General features: G+C 56.8%; 1 protein-coding gene and 1 pseudogene across 1 annotated transcript in view; one reads left to right on the top strand and one right to left on the bottom strand.

Annotated features, from left to right (window-relative positions):
- Window positions 1-16,822, top strand: part of LOC139272911 (L-gulonolactone oxidase-like) — a 119,055-nt gene that overhangs the window by 35,991 nt on the left and 66,242 nt on the right. Inside the window, exons 4-6 of the mRNA XM_070889011.1 lie at window positions 3,457-3,582; window positions 6,064-6,158; window positions 14,714-14,804. Coding sequence (XP_070745112.1) covers window positions 3,457-3,582; window positions 6,064-6,158; window positions 14,714-14,804 — 312 coding nt within the window. The remainder of the gene's footprint in view (window positions 1-3,456; window positions 3,583-6,063; window positions 6,159-14,713; window positions 14,805-16,822) is intronic.
- On the bottom strand, window positions 16,518-16,636 carry LOC139274257 (5S ribosomal RNA; annotated as a pseudogene).

Genomic DNA, 16,822 nt, shown 5'->3' on the forward strand with positions numbered 1-16,822 from the left:
TCTCCCCCAGTGACCCCGGACTCTCCCAGTGACCCTCGACTCTCTCCCAGTGACCCCGGACTCTCCCCCAGTGACCCCGGACTCTCCTACTGACCCCGGACTCCGCCAGTGCCCCCGGACTCTCTCCCAGTGACCCTGGACTCTCTCCCAGTGACCCCAGACTCTCCCAGTGACCCCAGGCACTCCCAGTAACCCAGGACACTCCCCCAGTGATCCCCGACTCTCTCCCAGTGACCCCGGACTCTCCCAGTGACCCCGGACTCTCCCCCAGTGACCCCAGACTCTCTCCCTGTGACACCGGACTCTCTCCGAGTGACCCCGGACTCTCTCTCGGTGACCCCAGACTCTCCCAGTGACCCCGGACGCACACCCAGTGACCACAGACTTTCCCAGTGACCACAGACTCTCCCAGTGACCCCGGACTCTCTCCCAGTGACCCCGGACTCTCCCAGTGACCCCGGACTTTCCCAGTGACCCCGGACTCTCCCAGTGACTCCGGACTCTCCCAGTGACCCTCGACTCTCTCCCAGTGACCCCGGACTCTCCCCCAGTGACCCCGGACTCTCCCAGTGACCCTCGACTCAATCCCAGTGACCCCGGACTCTCCCCCAGTGACCCCGGGCTCTCCCAGTGATCCCGGACACTCCCCCAGTGACCCCCGACTCTCTCCCACTGACCCCGGACTCCGCCAGTGACCCCGGACTCTCTCCCAGTGACCCCGGACTCTCTCCCAGTGACCCCAGACTCTCAGAGTGACCCCAGGCACTCCCAGTAACCGCGGACACTCCCCCAGTGACCCCCGACTCTCTCCCAGTGACCCCGGACTCTCTCCCAGTGACCGCGGACTCTCTCTCGGTGACCCCAGACTCTCCCAGTGACCCCGGACGCACTCCCCGTGACCCCGGACGCACTCACAGTGACCCTTCACTCACTCCCAGTGTCCACGGACTCTCCCAGTGATCCCGGACTCTCCCAGTTAGCCCGGACTCTCCCAGTGACCCCGTACTCTCCTAGTGACCCCGGACTCGCTCCCAGTGACCCCGGACTCTCTCCCAGTAACCCTGGACTCTCACCCAGTGACCCCGGACTCTCCCAGTGACCCCGGACTCTCTCCCAGTGACCCCGGACTCTCCCAGTGACCCTCGACTCTCTCCCAGTGACCCCGGACTCTCCCCCAGTGACCCTGGACTCTCCCAGTGACCCTCGACTCTCTCCCAGTGACCCCGGACTCTCCCCCAGTGACCCTGGACACTCCCAGTGACCCCGGACACTCCCCCAGTGACCCCCGACTCTCTCTCACTGACCCCGGACTCCGCCAGTGACCCCGGACTCTCTCCCAATGACCCCGGACTCTCTCCCAGTGACCCCAGACTCTCCCAGTGACCCCAGGCACTCCCAGTAACCCCGGACACTCCCCCAGTGACCCCCGACTCTCTCCCAGTGACCCCGGACTCTCCCAGTGACCCCGGACTCTCTCCCAGTGACCCCGGACTCTCTCCCAGTGACCACCGACTCTCCCAGTGACCCCGGACACTCCCCCAGTGACCTTGGACTCTCGCCCAGTGACCCCGGACACTCCCAGTGACCCCGGACTCTCTCCCAGTGAAACCGGACTCTCCCAGTGACCCCCGACTCTCTCCCAGTGACCCCGGACTTTCCCAGTGACCTCGGACTCTCTCAGTGACCCCGGACTCTCTCCCAGTGAACCCGCACTCTCCCAGTGACCCCGGACTCTCCCAGTGATCACGGACTCTCTCCCAGTGACCCCGGACTCTCTCCCAGTGACCCCGGACTCTCTCCCAGTGAGCCCGGACTCTCCCAGTGACCCCGTACTCTCCCAGTGACCCCGGACTCTCTCCCAGTGACCGCGGACTCTCTCTCAGTGACCCCGGACTCCTCTCCCAGTGACCCCGGACTCTCCCAGTGGCCCCGGACACTCCCCCAGTGACCTCGGACTCTCTCCCAGTGACCCTGGACTCTCTCCCAGTGACCCCGGACTCTCTCCCAGTGACCCCGGACTCTCCCAGTGACCCCCGACTCTCTCCCAGTGACCCCGGACTCTCCCCCAGTGACCCCCGACTCTCTCCCAGTGACCTCGGACTCTCCCAGTGACCCCGGACTCTCTCCCAGTGACCCCAGACTCTATCCCAGTGACCCCGGACTCTCCCAGTGACCCCGGACTCTCCCGGTGACCCCAGACTCTCTCCCAGTGACCCCGGACTCGCTCCCAGTGACCCCGGACTCTCCCACTGACCCCGGACGCTCTCCCAGTGACCCCCGACTCTCTCCCAGTGACCTCGGACTCGCCCAGTGACCCCGGACTCTCCCAGTGACCCCGGACACTCTCCCAGAGACCACAGACTCTCCCAGTGACCCCGGACTCTCTCCCAGTGACCACAGACTCTCCAAGTGACCCCGGACTCTCTCCCAGTGACCCCGGACTCTCTACCAGTGACCCCAGACTCTCCCAGTGACCCCGGACTCTCTCCCAGTGAGCCCGGACTCTCCCAGTGACCCCATACTCTCTCAGTGACCCTGGACTCTCTCCCAGTGACCGCGGACCCTCTCTCAGTGACCCAGGACTCTCTCCCAGTGACCCCAGACTCTATCCCAGTGACCCCGGACTCTCCCAGTGACCCCGGACTCTCCCGGTGACCCCAGACTCTCTCCCAGTGACCCCGGACTCGCTCCCAGTGACTCCGGACTCTCCCAGTGACCCCGGACACTCTCCCAGTGACCCCCGACTCTCTCCCAGTGACCTCGGACTCTCCCAGTGACCCCGGACTCTCCCAGTGACCCCGGACTTTCCCAGTGATCTCGGACTCTCTCAGTGACCCCGGACTCTCTCCCAGTGACCCCGCACTCTCCCAGTGACCCCGGACTCTCCCAGTGATCCCGGACTCTCTCTCAGTGACCCCGGACTCTCTCCCAGTGACCCCGGACTCTCTCCCAGTGATCCCGGACTCTCCCAGTGACCCCGTACTCTCCCAGTGACCCCGGACTCTCTCCCAGTGACCGCGGACTCTCTCTCAGTGACCCCGGACTCTCTCCCAGTGATCCCGGACTCTCCCAGTGACCCCGGACACTCCCCCAGTGACCTCGGACTCTCTCCCAGTGACCCTGGACTCTCTCCCAGTGACCCCGGACTCTCTCCCAGTGACCCCGGACTCTCTCAGTGACCCCCGACTCTCTCCCAGTGACCCCGGACTCTTTCCCAGTAAACCCGGACTCTCTCCCAGTGACCCCGGACTCTCCCAGTGACCCTGGACTCTCTCCGGGTCACCCCGGATGCTCCCCCAGCGATCCCGGATGCTAACCCGGTGACCCTGGACAGGCTCCCAGTGACCCCACCCCAAGATGGTGGCCGCAGGTTCGGACCATGTTCCTAGGCAGACAGCGCCTGACTCGGAAGTGCTTGATTGTCAGACAGCTGATTGTATGTTCCGCGTCCCGCAGGTTCTGGAGCTTGCCCAACAGCGGAGTAAGCGGGTGAAGATCGTGGGCCGTGGACACTCGCCCTCTGACATTGCCTGTACTGACGATTACCTCATCAGGCTCAACAAGCTCCACAGGCTGCTGCAGGTAATGTTGTGTCGACAGCTTTGAACAGGAACCCCCTCGACGTTGCTGCCCACATCGCCCTGGGTTACTCCGGGAACAGTCCCCGTGTGACCTGCTCCGAGCCTGCGCTGGGGCGAGAGGGTGGCCTGTCACAACATTGCAATCCAGCTGGGGATTAACACAAGCCTCAATGCTCTGTGGCCCCAACATGGAACATCACTGTGCTGCCCCAGAACATTCACTATAAGCAGCCTTGCTTAAACCACACTCGGACTGCACTGATCACACACTGGGCTCCATGTAGACAAGGATGTAGAGGCACTAGGAAAGGCACAAAACAGATTTGCAAGGATGATATCAGAACTGAGAGGTTAAACCTCTCCGGAAAGACTGAACAGGCCGGGGTTGTTTTCTCTCAGGAAAGCGAAGGCTGAGGGATGACCTGATAGAGGTCCTTAACATTATGAAAGGGTTTGATAGAGTAGACGTACAGAAGCTGTTTCCACTTGTGGGGGAGACAAAAACTAGGGGCCATAAATGATAAGGAGATAAGGTGTTATGGGGAGCGGGCAGGGAAGTGGAGCTGAGTCCATGATCAGATCAGCCATGATCGTATTAAATGGCGGAGCAGGCTCGAGGGGCCAAATGGCCTACTCCTGCTCCTATTTCTTATAAATATAAGATGGTCATTAATTAATAAATCCAATCGGGAATTCAGGAGAAGCTTCTTTACTCAGAGAGTGGTGAGAATGTGGAACTCGCTGCCACAGGGAGTGCTTGAAGTGAATAGCACAGATACATTTAAGGGGAAGCTGGATAAGTGCATAGGGGAGAAAGGAATCGAAGGACATGGTGATGGAGCTAGATGAAGAAGGGTGGGGGAGGCTCGTGTGGAGCATGGGCCAGGACAAATGGCCTGTTTCTGTTTTGTAGATTCTATATCATCTGTCTTGGATCACAATGAGTGATTGTGGAAGAGAGTTCAATCTTCAGGAGAACCCTTTAGTGAGTTTACATTTGAGAGGTTGGCCCGCACTGTCCCAGAGTCAGGGGACTGGATTTCTGTCCACAGTGGTGTTCCCGATGGAAGTGAATCAAGGTGGACATCCCCCTCCCTCACCCTCCTCTCCCCCCCCGGGTACCTGCTTTAACCCCACACAGACCCCTTCCTCGGGTTCATTGTATAATACTGAAGGTGGACTCCCAACACCTGTACCGGACCTTGGGGGGGGGGGGAGGGGTCAGGAGTGTAGAAATGCAGATTCTGCCATGTCTCAACAGCTGCCGGGACCACAAGGAGCAACTCAGAGAAGCATGTCTGAGTGTCATGCCACAGGGCACCAATCCCTGAGCTTTCAGGCTCTGCCCTGAGCTTACAGCAAGCCCTTGGCCAGGGACTGTACCAGAAACTATTGGAGAAAATTAAGGAGCATGCAATGCAGGGTAGGGTAGAAAATTGGATTTGAAAACTTGTTGGAGAGGGAGTAACCAGAGCGGTGGGAGTCACTGTAAAGGTTGGCATTTATTGCCCACCCCTTGCTGCCCTGAGGCAGTGGAGGTGGGCCTCCTTCAGTGTCAGCTGTGGCTCAGTGGGCAGCACCCTCGCCTCTGAGTCAGAAGGTCGTGGATTCGAGTCTCACTCCAGGAACTTGAGCACATCAATCTCGGCCGACACTCCCAGAGCAGTGCTGAGGGAGCGCCGCACTGTCGGAGGTGCCGTCTTTCGGATGAGACGTTAAACCGAGGCCCCGTCTGCTCTCTCAGGTGGATGTAAAAGATCCCACGGCACTATTTCGAAGAAGAGCAGGGGGAGTTATCCCCCGGTGTCCTGGTCAATGTTTATCCCTCAATCAACACAACAAAAACAGATTTTCTGGCCATTATCGCATTGCTGTTTGTGGGAGCTTGCTGTGCGCAAATTGGCCGCTGCGTTTCCCACATTACAATAGTGACTACACTCCAAAAGTACTTCATTGGCTGTAAAGCGCTTTGGCGTGTCTGGTGGTCCTGAAAGGTGCTATATAAATCCAAGTCTTTCTTGATTCCTGCAGTCCGTGTGGTCTTGTTGTTCTTTGCGACGGTTCGGTACAACTGAGTGTCTTGCTAGGCCTCTTCAGGGGACAGTTAGGTGTGCGACTGGAGTCACATATAGGCCAAGATCAAGTTGGGTGCTATTTGGGCCTGTGCCTCTTGGGAAAGCAGACAGCTGATGTCCGGGCGACATTAAAAGGTTGTTTAGGTACAGCGGGCAGAGCTTGGACAGAAAGATGAGAGCTCTGACCCACCTACTGAGGTGGGTATGGCGGGAGTTGTTAGGGGTGAGATTCGGTGGAGCAACGCACCATTCCATTCCCGCTGCCCCGATACTGCAGGAGAATGTAGGCCAGAGCCTGGCCCCTATCTGCCCTTTGACCTGGAAGTACTCTGGCCCCCTTTCCATTGGCTGCCCCATGCAAGGCCATAGCATGAGAGCCCTGATTGATGTTCCTTCTCCCTTTGCAGGTAGACAAGGAGAAGCAGCAAGTGACAGTCGAGGCAGGGATGCTGCTGACGGATCTGAATGAAGAGCTGGCATCGCTGGGATTGGCTCTGTCCAAGTGAGTGTATAAACCACGGAGTACCACAGCGCAAAGAATTCTCCCCGGTATCTCCCAGTGTCCGCACTGTGCCAGGCCGAGGGGTAACAGTACCGGAGGGACAGAGAGCTGCCCCCACTGTCCGCACTGTGCCAGGCTGAGGGGTAACGGTACCAGAGGGACAGAGAGCTGCCCCCACTGTCCGCACTGTGCCAGGCTGAGGGGTAACGGTACCAGAGGGACAGAGAGCTGCCCCCACTGTCCGCACTGTGCCAGGCTGAGGGGTAACAGTACCAGAGGGACAGAGAGCTGCCCCCACTATCCGCACTGTGCCAGGCTGAGTGGTAACAGTACCGGAGGGACAGAGAGCTGCTCCCACTGTACCCACTGTGCCAGGCTGAGTGGTAACAGTACCGGAGGGACAGAGAGCTGCTCCCACTGTACCCACTGTGCCAGGCTGAGGGGTAACGGTACCGGAGGGACAGAGAGCTGCTCCCACTGTGCCAGGCTGAGGGGTAACAGTACCGGAGGGACAGAGAGCTGCTCCCACTGTACCCACTGTGCCAGGCTGAGGGGTAACGGTACCAGAGGGACAGAGAGCTGCCCCCACTATCCGCACTGTGCCAGGCTGAGGGGTAACAGTACCAGAGGGACAGAGAGCTGCCCCCACTATCCGCACTGTGCCAGGCCGAGGGGTAACGGTACCAGAGGGACAGAGAGCTGCTCCCACTGTACCCACTGTGCCAGGCTGAGGGGTAACGGTACCGGAGGGACAGAGAGCTGCCCCCACTGTCCGCACTGTGCCAGGCTGAGGGGTAACGGTACCAGAGGGACAGAGAGCTGCCCCCACTGTCCGCACTGTGCCAGGCTGAGGGGTAACGGTACCAGAGGGACAGAGAGCTGCCCCCACTGTCCGCACTGTGCCAGGCTGAGGGGTAACAGTACCAGAGGGACAGAGAGCTGCCCCCACTATCCGCACTGTGCCAGGCTGAGTGGTAACAGTACCGGAGGGACAGAGAGCTGCTCCCACTGTACCCACTGTGCCAGGCTGAGTGGTAACAGTACCGGAGGGACAGAGAGCTGCTCCCACTGTACCCACTGTGCCAGGCTGAGGGGTAACGGTACCGGAGGGACAGAGAGCTGCTCCCACTGTGCCAGGCTGGGGGGTAACAGTACCGGAGGGACAGAGAGCTGCTCCCACTGTACCCACTGTGCCAGGCTGAGGGGTAACGGTACCAGAGGGACAGAGAGCTGCCCCCACTATCCGCACTGTGCCAGGCTGAGGGGTAACAGTACCAGAGGGACAGAGAGCTGCCCCCACTATCCGCACTGTGCCAGGCTGAGGGGTAACGGTACCGGAGGGACAGAGAGCTGCTCCCACTGTCCACACTGTGCCAGGCTGAGGGGTAACGGTACCGGAGGGACAGAGAGCTGTACCCACTGTGCCAGGCTGAGGGGTAACAGTACCAGAGGGACAGAGAGCTGCCCCCACTATCCGCACTGTGCCAGGCTGAGGGGTAACGGTACCGGAGGGACAGAGAGCTGCCCCCACTATCCGCACTGTGCCAGGCTGAGGGGTAACGGTACCAGAGGGACAGAGAGCTGCCCCCACTATCCGCACTGTGCCAGGCTGAGGGGTAACGGTACCAGAGGGACAGAGAGCTGCCCCCACTGTACCCACTGTGCCAGGCTGAGGGGTAACAGTACCAGAGGGACAGAGAGCTGCTCCCACTGTACCCACTGTGCCAGGCTGAGGGGTAACGGTACCGGAGGGACAGAGAGCTGCTCCCACTGTGCCAGGCTGAGGGGTAACGGTACCGGAGGGACAGAGAGCTGCTCCCACTGTCCACACTGTGCCAGGCTGAGGGGTAACGGTACCGGAGGGACAGAGAGCTGCTCCCACTGTGCCAGGCTGAGGGGTAACGGTACCGGAGGGACAGAGAGCTGCTCCCACTATCCACACTGTGCCAGGCTGAGGGGTAACGGTACCGGAGGGACAGAGAGCTGCCCCCACTATTCGCACTGTGCCAGGCTGAGGGGTAACAGTACCAGAGGGACAGAGAGCTGCTCCCACTGTACCCACTGTGCCAGGCTGAGGGGTAACAGTACCAGAGGGACAGAGAGCTGTACCCACTGTGCCAGGCTGAGGGGTAACAGTACCAGAGGGACAGAGAGCTGCCCCCACTATCCGCACTGTGCCAGGCTGAGGGGTAACGGTACCGGAGGGACAGAGAGCTGCCCCCACTATCCGCACTGTGCCAGGCTGAGGGGTAACGGTACCAGAGGGACAGAGAGCTGCCCCCACTGTCCGCACTGTGCCAGGCTGAGGGGTAACGGTACCAGAGGGACAGAGAGCTGCCCCCACTATCCGCACTGTGCCAGGCTGAGGGGTAACAGTACCAGAGGGACAGAGAGCTGTACCCACTGTGCCAGGCTGAGGGGTAACAGTACCGGAGGGACAGAGAGCTGTGCTGACCAACCAGGTCACAGCATGGTAATTCAACCTAGTCCCAGTCCTTGCTCACATCCCCCCTCCCCAACCTTGGAAACTCACGGGAATACAAGTCCAGTCTGTGCCACCTGATCTCATCATTTCACCTTTTTAGCCTCCTGTATCATCCTGGTGAATCTGCACTGCCCCCCCCTCCAACACCAATATACCCTCCCTGAGGGGCGGGGCCCAGAACTGGACGCAATTACTCCAGGTGGGGTCTGACCATGGCTCTGTACAACTGACATGCATCACTTCCTCCTTTTTATATTCCGGTCCCCTCGAGATAAAGGCCAACATTCCATTCATCGGAGCAGGAGGAGGCCATTTGGCCCCTCGAGCCTTGTTCCACCCTTCAATGAGATTGTGGCTGATCTGTGATCTAACTCCATACACTGTTAACAAAAAGCTAGCAATCTCAGAGTTAAAAGTAACAACTGATCTCGGACCAGTTGCTGTTTGCGGAAGAGAGTTCCAAACTTCTACCTCCCTTTGTGTGTAGAAATGTTTCCTAATTTCACTTCTGAAAGGTCTGGCTCTAATTTCTAGACTATGCCCCCTAGTCCTAGACTCCCCAACCAGCGGGAATAGTTTCTCTCTGTCTCCCCTATCTGTTCCCCTTAATATCCTGGAAACTTCAATCAGATCACCCCTTAACCTTCTAAATTCTAGTGAATACAACCCTAATTCGCCCGTTTGATTGTTTATTGTACACGTGGACTAACTTTTAATGATTTGTGTATGTGGACACCCAAATCTTCCTGCTCCTCTTTCTAGTCTCCCGCCATTTAGAAGGTATTCTGCTTTGTCTTTCCTGTGTCCAAAGTGGGTGACCTCACACATCCCCAGATTGGGCTCCACCTGACACGGTTTTACCCCCGCACGTAGTCTGTGTGTGTACCCCTGTAACCTTCTCCTGCCACCCACACAACTGGCTGCCCCTACTACCCCCTTGTGGCGAGATAACTCGCTATTGCCCTGAGCCATTGATCAATTTGATGTGAGCTGATGGTTACTCCGCAGGGAGCCGGTCTGTGTCCTGGTTTACTCCCGCCTGACCCTGAGACTGTCCTCGACTGACGCCCACGATTGGACCAGGCATGGGCCTCCCACCCTGTTTGAGGGAACGGGAAGGGGCCTGCGTTCATCCCTGCATCCCTGAGGTGAGAGGCTGGGGTTCAAACAACATTCTCAGCGACACGTTTTGCCTCGATCAAACTGAACACAGGCCTGATCCATAATGTATGAATTGCTTGTCGTCCTGTCATGCCGGCCTGACGGAAATCCTGCTGATTAATGAGCTTGTGGCAGCAGGATAGTTCGTCGCAGTGTGTGTGAATATGTGTCGCACATTGAGCGACATGATTAAAGCCCAGGCTACCCTGCCGAGGTGACAGCCCCAGTGAAATATCACTAATCAATTATCACAGCCACAACAAAACTCTTCATTCACCACCTATCAATATTTTACAGCGAGGTTATTAAACAACAGTTAATATTTTATAGTCTGCTTGCTGCAAGATCCGTACAACATCACGAGTCATTTAATCAGAACACACCCTGTTCCAACAGAGCCACAGTCTGTCCGGGGAGTTATCGATGGGCCGGAGGGCGGGGGGCAGATTGACTCTGAGGGCACTTTGTTTATTTTCGCTGACTTAAGGTGCAGGAGCTGTGCTCCCAGGTCTACATTCAACCTACGGGCCGCTACCAACCAGCGCTCCCCTCCAGCCCCACCCCCCTGCACAGCGCTCCCCCGACCCACCCCTCCCGATAGTCTCTCCCCCCCCAGCGCTCCCCCGACCCACCCCTCCCGATAGTCTCTCCCCCCCCAGCACTCCCCCGACCCACCCCTCCCGATAGTCTCCCCCCAACCCCAGTGCTTCCCCCACCCACCCTCCCCAGCGCTCCCCCCAGCATCTACCCCCACCCCCAGCACTCCCCACACCTACCCCTCCAGATTGTCCCCCCAGCCCAGGAGACACACACAGGCTGAGAGCAGTGCCTCCTGGGATCGGCAAACTCAGCACTGAGACTAAATGTGAGCGGTGAATGTTGTCCAGCCCGGGGAGGAGGGGGGGTGGGGAGGGGTGGAGAGATGGATGGTCAGAGCCAGGGGTAAGGAGAGTGGGGAGGGATGGGTAGTTGGAGAGATGGATGGGAAGGGGGAGGGTTAGGGAGAGTGGGGAGGGATGGGTGCGTCGAGAAATGGATGGGCAGAGCGAGGGGGAGGAAGATCAGCCAGCTTCCTGCTTGTAATGTATGTACTGGTGAGTATGCTCACTGGTTTGTGGAGCTTTTGAGTTGGGAGTAGCTTAGCCAGTCACGTGATGTTCACAAGGCTCAATAAAACCCCAACCAGTTGGGTTAGGGGGAGCCACGATGAGGTATGCAGTTATGAGCCTGGTGGACGAACGGTAATGTGTAGTGTGATTGTTAAATCTTTGTTAAAAAACCCAACTAGTTCTTAATAGCAATGTGTTGCTATGAATTCTTAAGCAAAGAACCCATGAAGCAAATACATTACATCCACCAACAACAGTGAGCAGAAGCACACAACTGGGACTCATCTGTGGTGCCGTCCATTGTCGAATAGCCACCGGGGCTTGCCCTGAACCATGGCCGCTGGAGCAAGATACCTGGAGAGAGCCTTTGTGGCCCAGCAGAGCTAATCCCTGGAGGGTGTGGAGAGGGGAACAGATCGGGCGTGGGGTGAATGCAGACGGAGATATAAGTGCCCTGGGGAAAAGTGGGCGACAACTTCCCCACAGCAAGGATGCTGGGAGCTCGGGGTCACTGGGAGCTCGGAGTTAATCGGGGTCACCCGGAGTTCGTGGTTACCAGGGTCACTGGGAGCTCAGGGTCACTGGGAGCTCGGGGTTAATCGGGGTCACCGGGAGCTCGGGGTTACTGGGAGCTTGGGGTCACCGGGAGCCTGGGGTCACTGGAAGCTCGGGGTTAATCAGGGTCACCCGGGGCTCAGGGTTACTGGGGTCACTGGGAGCTCGGGGTTACTGGGAGCTCGGGGTCACTGGGAGCTCGGGGTTAATCGGGGTCACCGGGAGCTCGGGGTTAATCGGGGTCACTGGGAGCTCGGGGTTACTGGGAGCTCGGGGTCACTGGGAGCTCGGGGTCAGTGGGAGCTCAGGGTCACTGGGAGCTCGGGGTCACTGGGAGCTCGGGGTCACTGGGAGCTCAGGGTCACTGGGAGCTCAGGGTTACTGGGAGCTCGGGGTCACTGGGAGCTCGGGGTTACTGGGAGCTCGGGGTCACTGGGAGCTCGGGGTCACTGGGAGCTCGGGGGTCACTGGGAGCTCGGGGTCAGTGGGAGCTCGGGGTTAATCGGGGTCACCGGGAGCTCGGGGTTAATTGGGGTCACTGGGAGCTCGGGGTTACTGGGAGCTCGGGGTCACTGGGAGCTCGGGGTCAGTGGGAGCTCAGGGTCACTGGGAGCTCGGGGTTACTGGGAGCTCGGGGTCACTGGGAGCTCGGGGTCACTGGGAGCTCGGGGGTCACTGGGAGCTCGGGGTCAGTGGGAGCTCGGGGTTAATCGGGGTCACCGGGAGCTCGGGGTTAATTGGGGTCACTGGGAGCTCAGGATTACTGGGAGCTCGGGGTCACTGGGAGCTCGGGGTCAGTGGGTGCTCAGGGTCACTGGGAGCTCGGGGTTAATCGGGGTCACTGGGAGCTCGGGGTTAATCGGGGTCACTGGGAGCTCGGGGTCACCGGGAGCTCGGGGTTAATCGGGGTCACTGGGAGCTCGGGGTCACTGGGAGCTTGGGATTAGTGGGAGCTCAGGGTCACTGGGAGCTCGGGGTTACTGGGAGCTCGGGGTCACTGGGAGCTCGGGGTCAGTGGGAGCTCAGGGTCACTGGGAGCTCGGGGTCACTGGGAGCTTGGGGTCACTGGGAGCTCGGGGTCAGTGGGAGCTCAGGGTCACTGGGAGCTCGGGGTTACTGGGAGCTCGGGGTCACTGGGAGCTCGGGGTCACTGGGAGCTCGGGGTTACTGGGAGCTCGGGGTTACTGGGAGCTCGGGGTCACTGGGAGCTCGGGGGTCACTGGGAGCTCGGGGGTCACTGGGAGCTCGGGGGTCACTGGGAGCTCGGAAGTCACTGGGAGCTCGGGGGTCACTGGGAGCCTTGCTGCTAACCTTTGTAGTATCGGCTCTCAATCTATTTAACTGCCCGTCTAATAAAACAGCACAAAGTGGTTTCGAACAGGATCTGAAACGAGAACTGACAAGCTTTGATTTCTGCTCATCCTTAGATTTAATTTAATCCCCGGGCACTAACCAATCTTCATAAATATGTAGTACATCATGTTTCCACATAAACAGGGAGGATTGCAGAGCACAAATCGGCTCCGTTGATCTGCGGGAGTGGGTGAGGCTGATCGGGGCGAGAGCTTGGGCCGAGTGCCTGAACTCAGTCTCACTTTACAATGTACCTCAGGCACAGAGACACCTTTATTGTACTTTCGTTGTGTTCAGTGTTGTGCAGTCGTACTGAGAATGTGTGGGTGTGTGTGGGTCTGGGTGTGAGCATGCGTGTGAGTGCATATGTGTGTGGGTGTGTGTATAGATACACGTGAATGCGTATGTTTGGGTGTGTGTGTGCGTTTGGGTGTGTGTGCGCATTTGGGTGTGTGGGTGCGTTTGGGTTTGGGTGTGCGTTTGGGTGTGTGTGTGCGTTTGGGTGTGCGTTTGGGTGTGTGTGCGTTTGGGAGTGCGTTTGGGTGTGTGTGTGCGTTTGTGTGTGTGTTTGGGTGTGTGTGTGCGTTTGGGTGTGCGTTTGGGTGTGTGTGTGCGTTTGGGTGTATGTGCGTTTGGGTGTGCGCGAGAGTGTGTGTGTGAGAGTGTGTGTGAGAGTGTGTGTGAGAGTGTGTGAGAGTGTGTGTGAGAGTGTGTGTGAGAGTGTGCACGTGCGTGTGTGTGTGAGAGTGTGTGTGAGAGTGTGTGTGAGAGTGTGCACGTGCGTGTGTGTGTGAGAGTGTGTGTGAGAGTGTGTGTGAGAGTGTGTGCGTGTGTGTGTGAGAGTGTGTGTGAGAGTGTGTGTGAGCGTGTGTGTGTGTGAGAGTGTGTGTGAGAGTGTATGTGAGCGTGTGTGCGTGTGAGAGTGTGTGTGAGAGTGTGCACGTGCGTGTGTGTGTGAGAGTGTGTGTGAGAGAGTGTGTGTGAGAGTGTGTGTGCGTGTGTGTGTGAGAGTGTGTGTGAGAGTGTGTGTGAGAGTGTGTGCGTGTGTGTGTGAGAGTGTGTGTGAGAGTGTGCACGTGCGTGTGTGTGTGAGAGTATGTGTGAGAGTGTGCACGTGCGTGTGTGTGTGAGAGTGTGTGTGAGAGTGTGCACGTGCGTGTGTGTGTGAGAGTGTGTGTGGGAGTGTGCACGTGCGTGTGTGTGTGAGAGTATGTGTGAGAGTGTGCACGTGCGTGTGTGTGTGAGAGTGTGTGTGAGAGTGTGCACGTGCGTGTGTGTGTGAGAGTGTGCACGTGCGTGTGTGTGTGAGAGTGTGTGTGAGAGTGTGCACGTGCGTGTGTGTGTGAGAGTGTGTGTGGGAGTGTGCACGTGCGTGTGTGTGTGAGAGTATGTGTGAGAGTGTGCACGTGCGTGTGTGTGTGAGAGTGTGTGTGAGAGTGTGCACGTGCGTGTGTGTGTGAGAGTGTGCACGTGCGTGTGTGTGTGAGAGTGTGTGTGAGAGTGTGCACGTGCGTGTGTGTGTGAGAGTGTGCGATCTCAGTCTTGACCCCTAGTATTCACAGCCTTTTGGTGGAGAGAGAGATTTCAGATTTCCACTGCCCTTTGTGTGAAGAAGTGCCTCTTCACATCACCCCCTGAACGGCCTGGCTCTAATTTTAAGGTTCTGTCTCCTTGTTCTGCACTCCCCCCACAAGAGGAAATAGTTTCTCTGTATCTTCCCTATCGAACCTTTTAAACTTTTTAAACACCTCGATTAGGTCAGCCCTCGAACTTCCAAACTCAATGGAATAGAAGCCTTGTTTCTACAACCTGTCCTCCTAACCCCTGTGCGATCGGGGCCTGATCTAATTAGTATGTATTTCTGCTAACGATGTGCCTCATTGCTCTTTCAGTATTGGCGCCGTGTCGGATGTTGCAGCTGGTGGGGTGATTGGGACCGGGACACACAACACTGGTATCCAGCACGGCATCCTGGCCACACAGGTACTTCCCCGACCAGGGGCAGTCAGCTTTCTCATCGAAACTTTGTGTTGTCAGCTTGTAGCCACTCAGACCCGGGCTGCACTCATTGCACATGCGACACACAGGGCAGCTCTCTCCGTGCTGTGTCTGCTTCAGGATCCATTCCAATTATAGACAAAAAAAACACTGGGAATACTCCGAGACAGGCAGCCCCTGTGGGGAGAGCAACAGAGTTAGGGCCTGAAATTAGTGAAGGCCCCCGCACGCCCAAAGGACCGCCGATGGCCGCCGGGGTCCCTGACGGTTCTTTGGGCGGGGTTTTCATCACCCAGGTCCCTCGAAGGTCGGCAAACAAGGGACTTACACCGCCAATCTGGGCGGCAGTGGGCGGGAGCTCTCCTTCTCGGCGGCAGAGGCACTGGCCGCCAAATTAAAAACCAATGCGTATAAGGTGGCCAAGGTTAGTGGGAAACTAGAAGATTGAGAACATTTTAAACGACAGCAAAGAATGACTAAGAAAGCAATAAAGAAAGGAAAGATAGATTATAAAAGTAAACTTGCGCAAAACATAAAAACAGATAGTAAAAGCTTTTACCGATATATAAAACGGAAGAAAGTGACTAAAGTAAATGTTGGTCCCTCAGAAGATGAGAAGGGGGATTTAATAATGGGAAATGTGGAAATGGTGGTGACCCTAAGCAATTATTTTGCTTTGGTTTTCAGGAAGGGAGGACCTTGAGATAATCACTATCACTAGGTGGGTAGTGCTGGACAGGCTAATGGGACTCAAGGTAGACAAGTCCCCTGGTCCTGATGAAATGCATCCCAGGGTATTAAAAGAGATGCATTCGTTATAATCTACCAAAATTCTCTGGACTCTGGGGAGGTGCCATCGGATTGGAAAGCAGCTAATGTAACGCCTCTGTTTAAAAAAGGGGGCAGATAAAAGGCAGGTAACTATAGGTCGGTTAGTTTAACATCTGTAGTGGGGAAAATGCTTGAAGCTATCATTAAGGAAGAACTAGCAGGACATCTAGATAGGAATAGTGCAATCAAGCAAACGCAACATGGATTCATGAAGGGGAAATCATGTGTAACTAATTTACGGGAATTCTTTGAGGATATAACGAGCATGGTAGTTAGAGGTGTACCGATGGATGTGGTGTATTTAGATTTCCAAAAGGCATTCGATAAGGTGCCACACAAAAGGTTACTGCAGAAGATAAAGATACGCGGAGTCAGAGGAAATGTATTAGCATGGATCGAGAATTGGCTGGCGAACAGAAAGCAGAGAGTCGGGATAAATGGGTCCTTTTCCGGTTGGAAATCAGTGGTTAGTGGTGTGCCACAGGGATCGGTGCTGGGACCACAACTGTTTGCAATATACATAGATGACCTGGAAGAGGGGACAGAGTGTAGTGTAACAAAATTTGCAGATGACACAAAGATTAGTGGGAAAGCGAGTTGTGTAGAGGACACAGAGAGGCTGCAAAGAGATTTAGATAGGTTAAGCGAATGGGCTAAGGTTTGGCAGATGGAATATAATGTCGGAAAATGTGAGGTCATCCACCTTGGGAAAAAAAAACAGTAAAAGGGAATATTATTTGAATGGGGAGAAATTACAACATGCTGCAGTGCAGAGGGACCTGGGGGTCCTTGTGCATGAAACTCTTTTAGAGTCTACCTACAAAACATAAAACATTAAACTGTGCCACCCGACCTGGGTGACACACCATTCTACTGCACCTAGTATTCCCAGGCAGTCTCCCATCCAAGTACTAACCAAGCCTGACTCTGCTTAGCTTCAGAGATCAGATGAGATCGGGCACTTTCAGACTAGTGTGGCCGTAGGATCCCAAAAAGTTAGTTTGCAGGTGCAGCAGGTAATCAGGAAGGCGAATGGAATGTTGGCCTTCATTGCGAGAGGGATGGAGTACAAAAGCAGGGAGGTCCTGCTGCAACTGTATAGGGTATTGGTGAGGCCGCACCTGGAGTACTGCGTGCAGTTTTGGTCAACTTACTTAAGGAAGGATATATTG

The sequence above is a fragment of the Pristiophorus japonicus genome, chromosome 9, assembly GCF_044704955.1.
Source record: "Pristiophorus japonicus isolate sPriJap1 chromosome 9, sPriJap1.hap1, whole genome shotgun sequence".
NCBI lineage: Eukaryota > Metazoa > Chordata > Chondrichthyes > Pristiophoridae > Pristiophorus > Pristiophorus japonicus.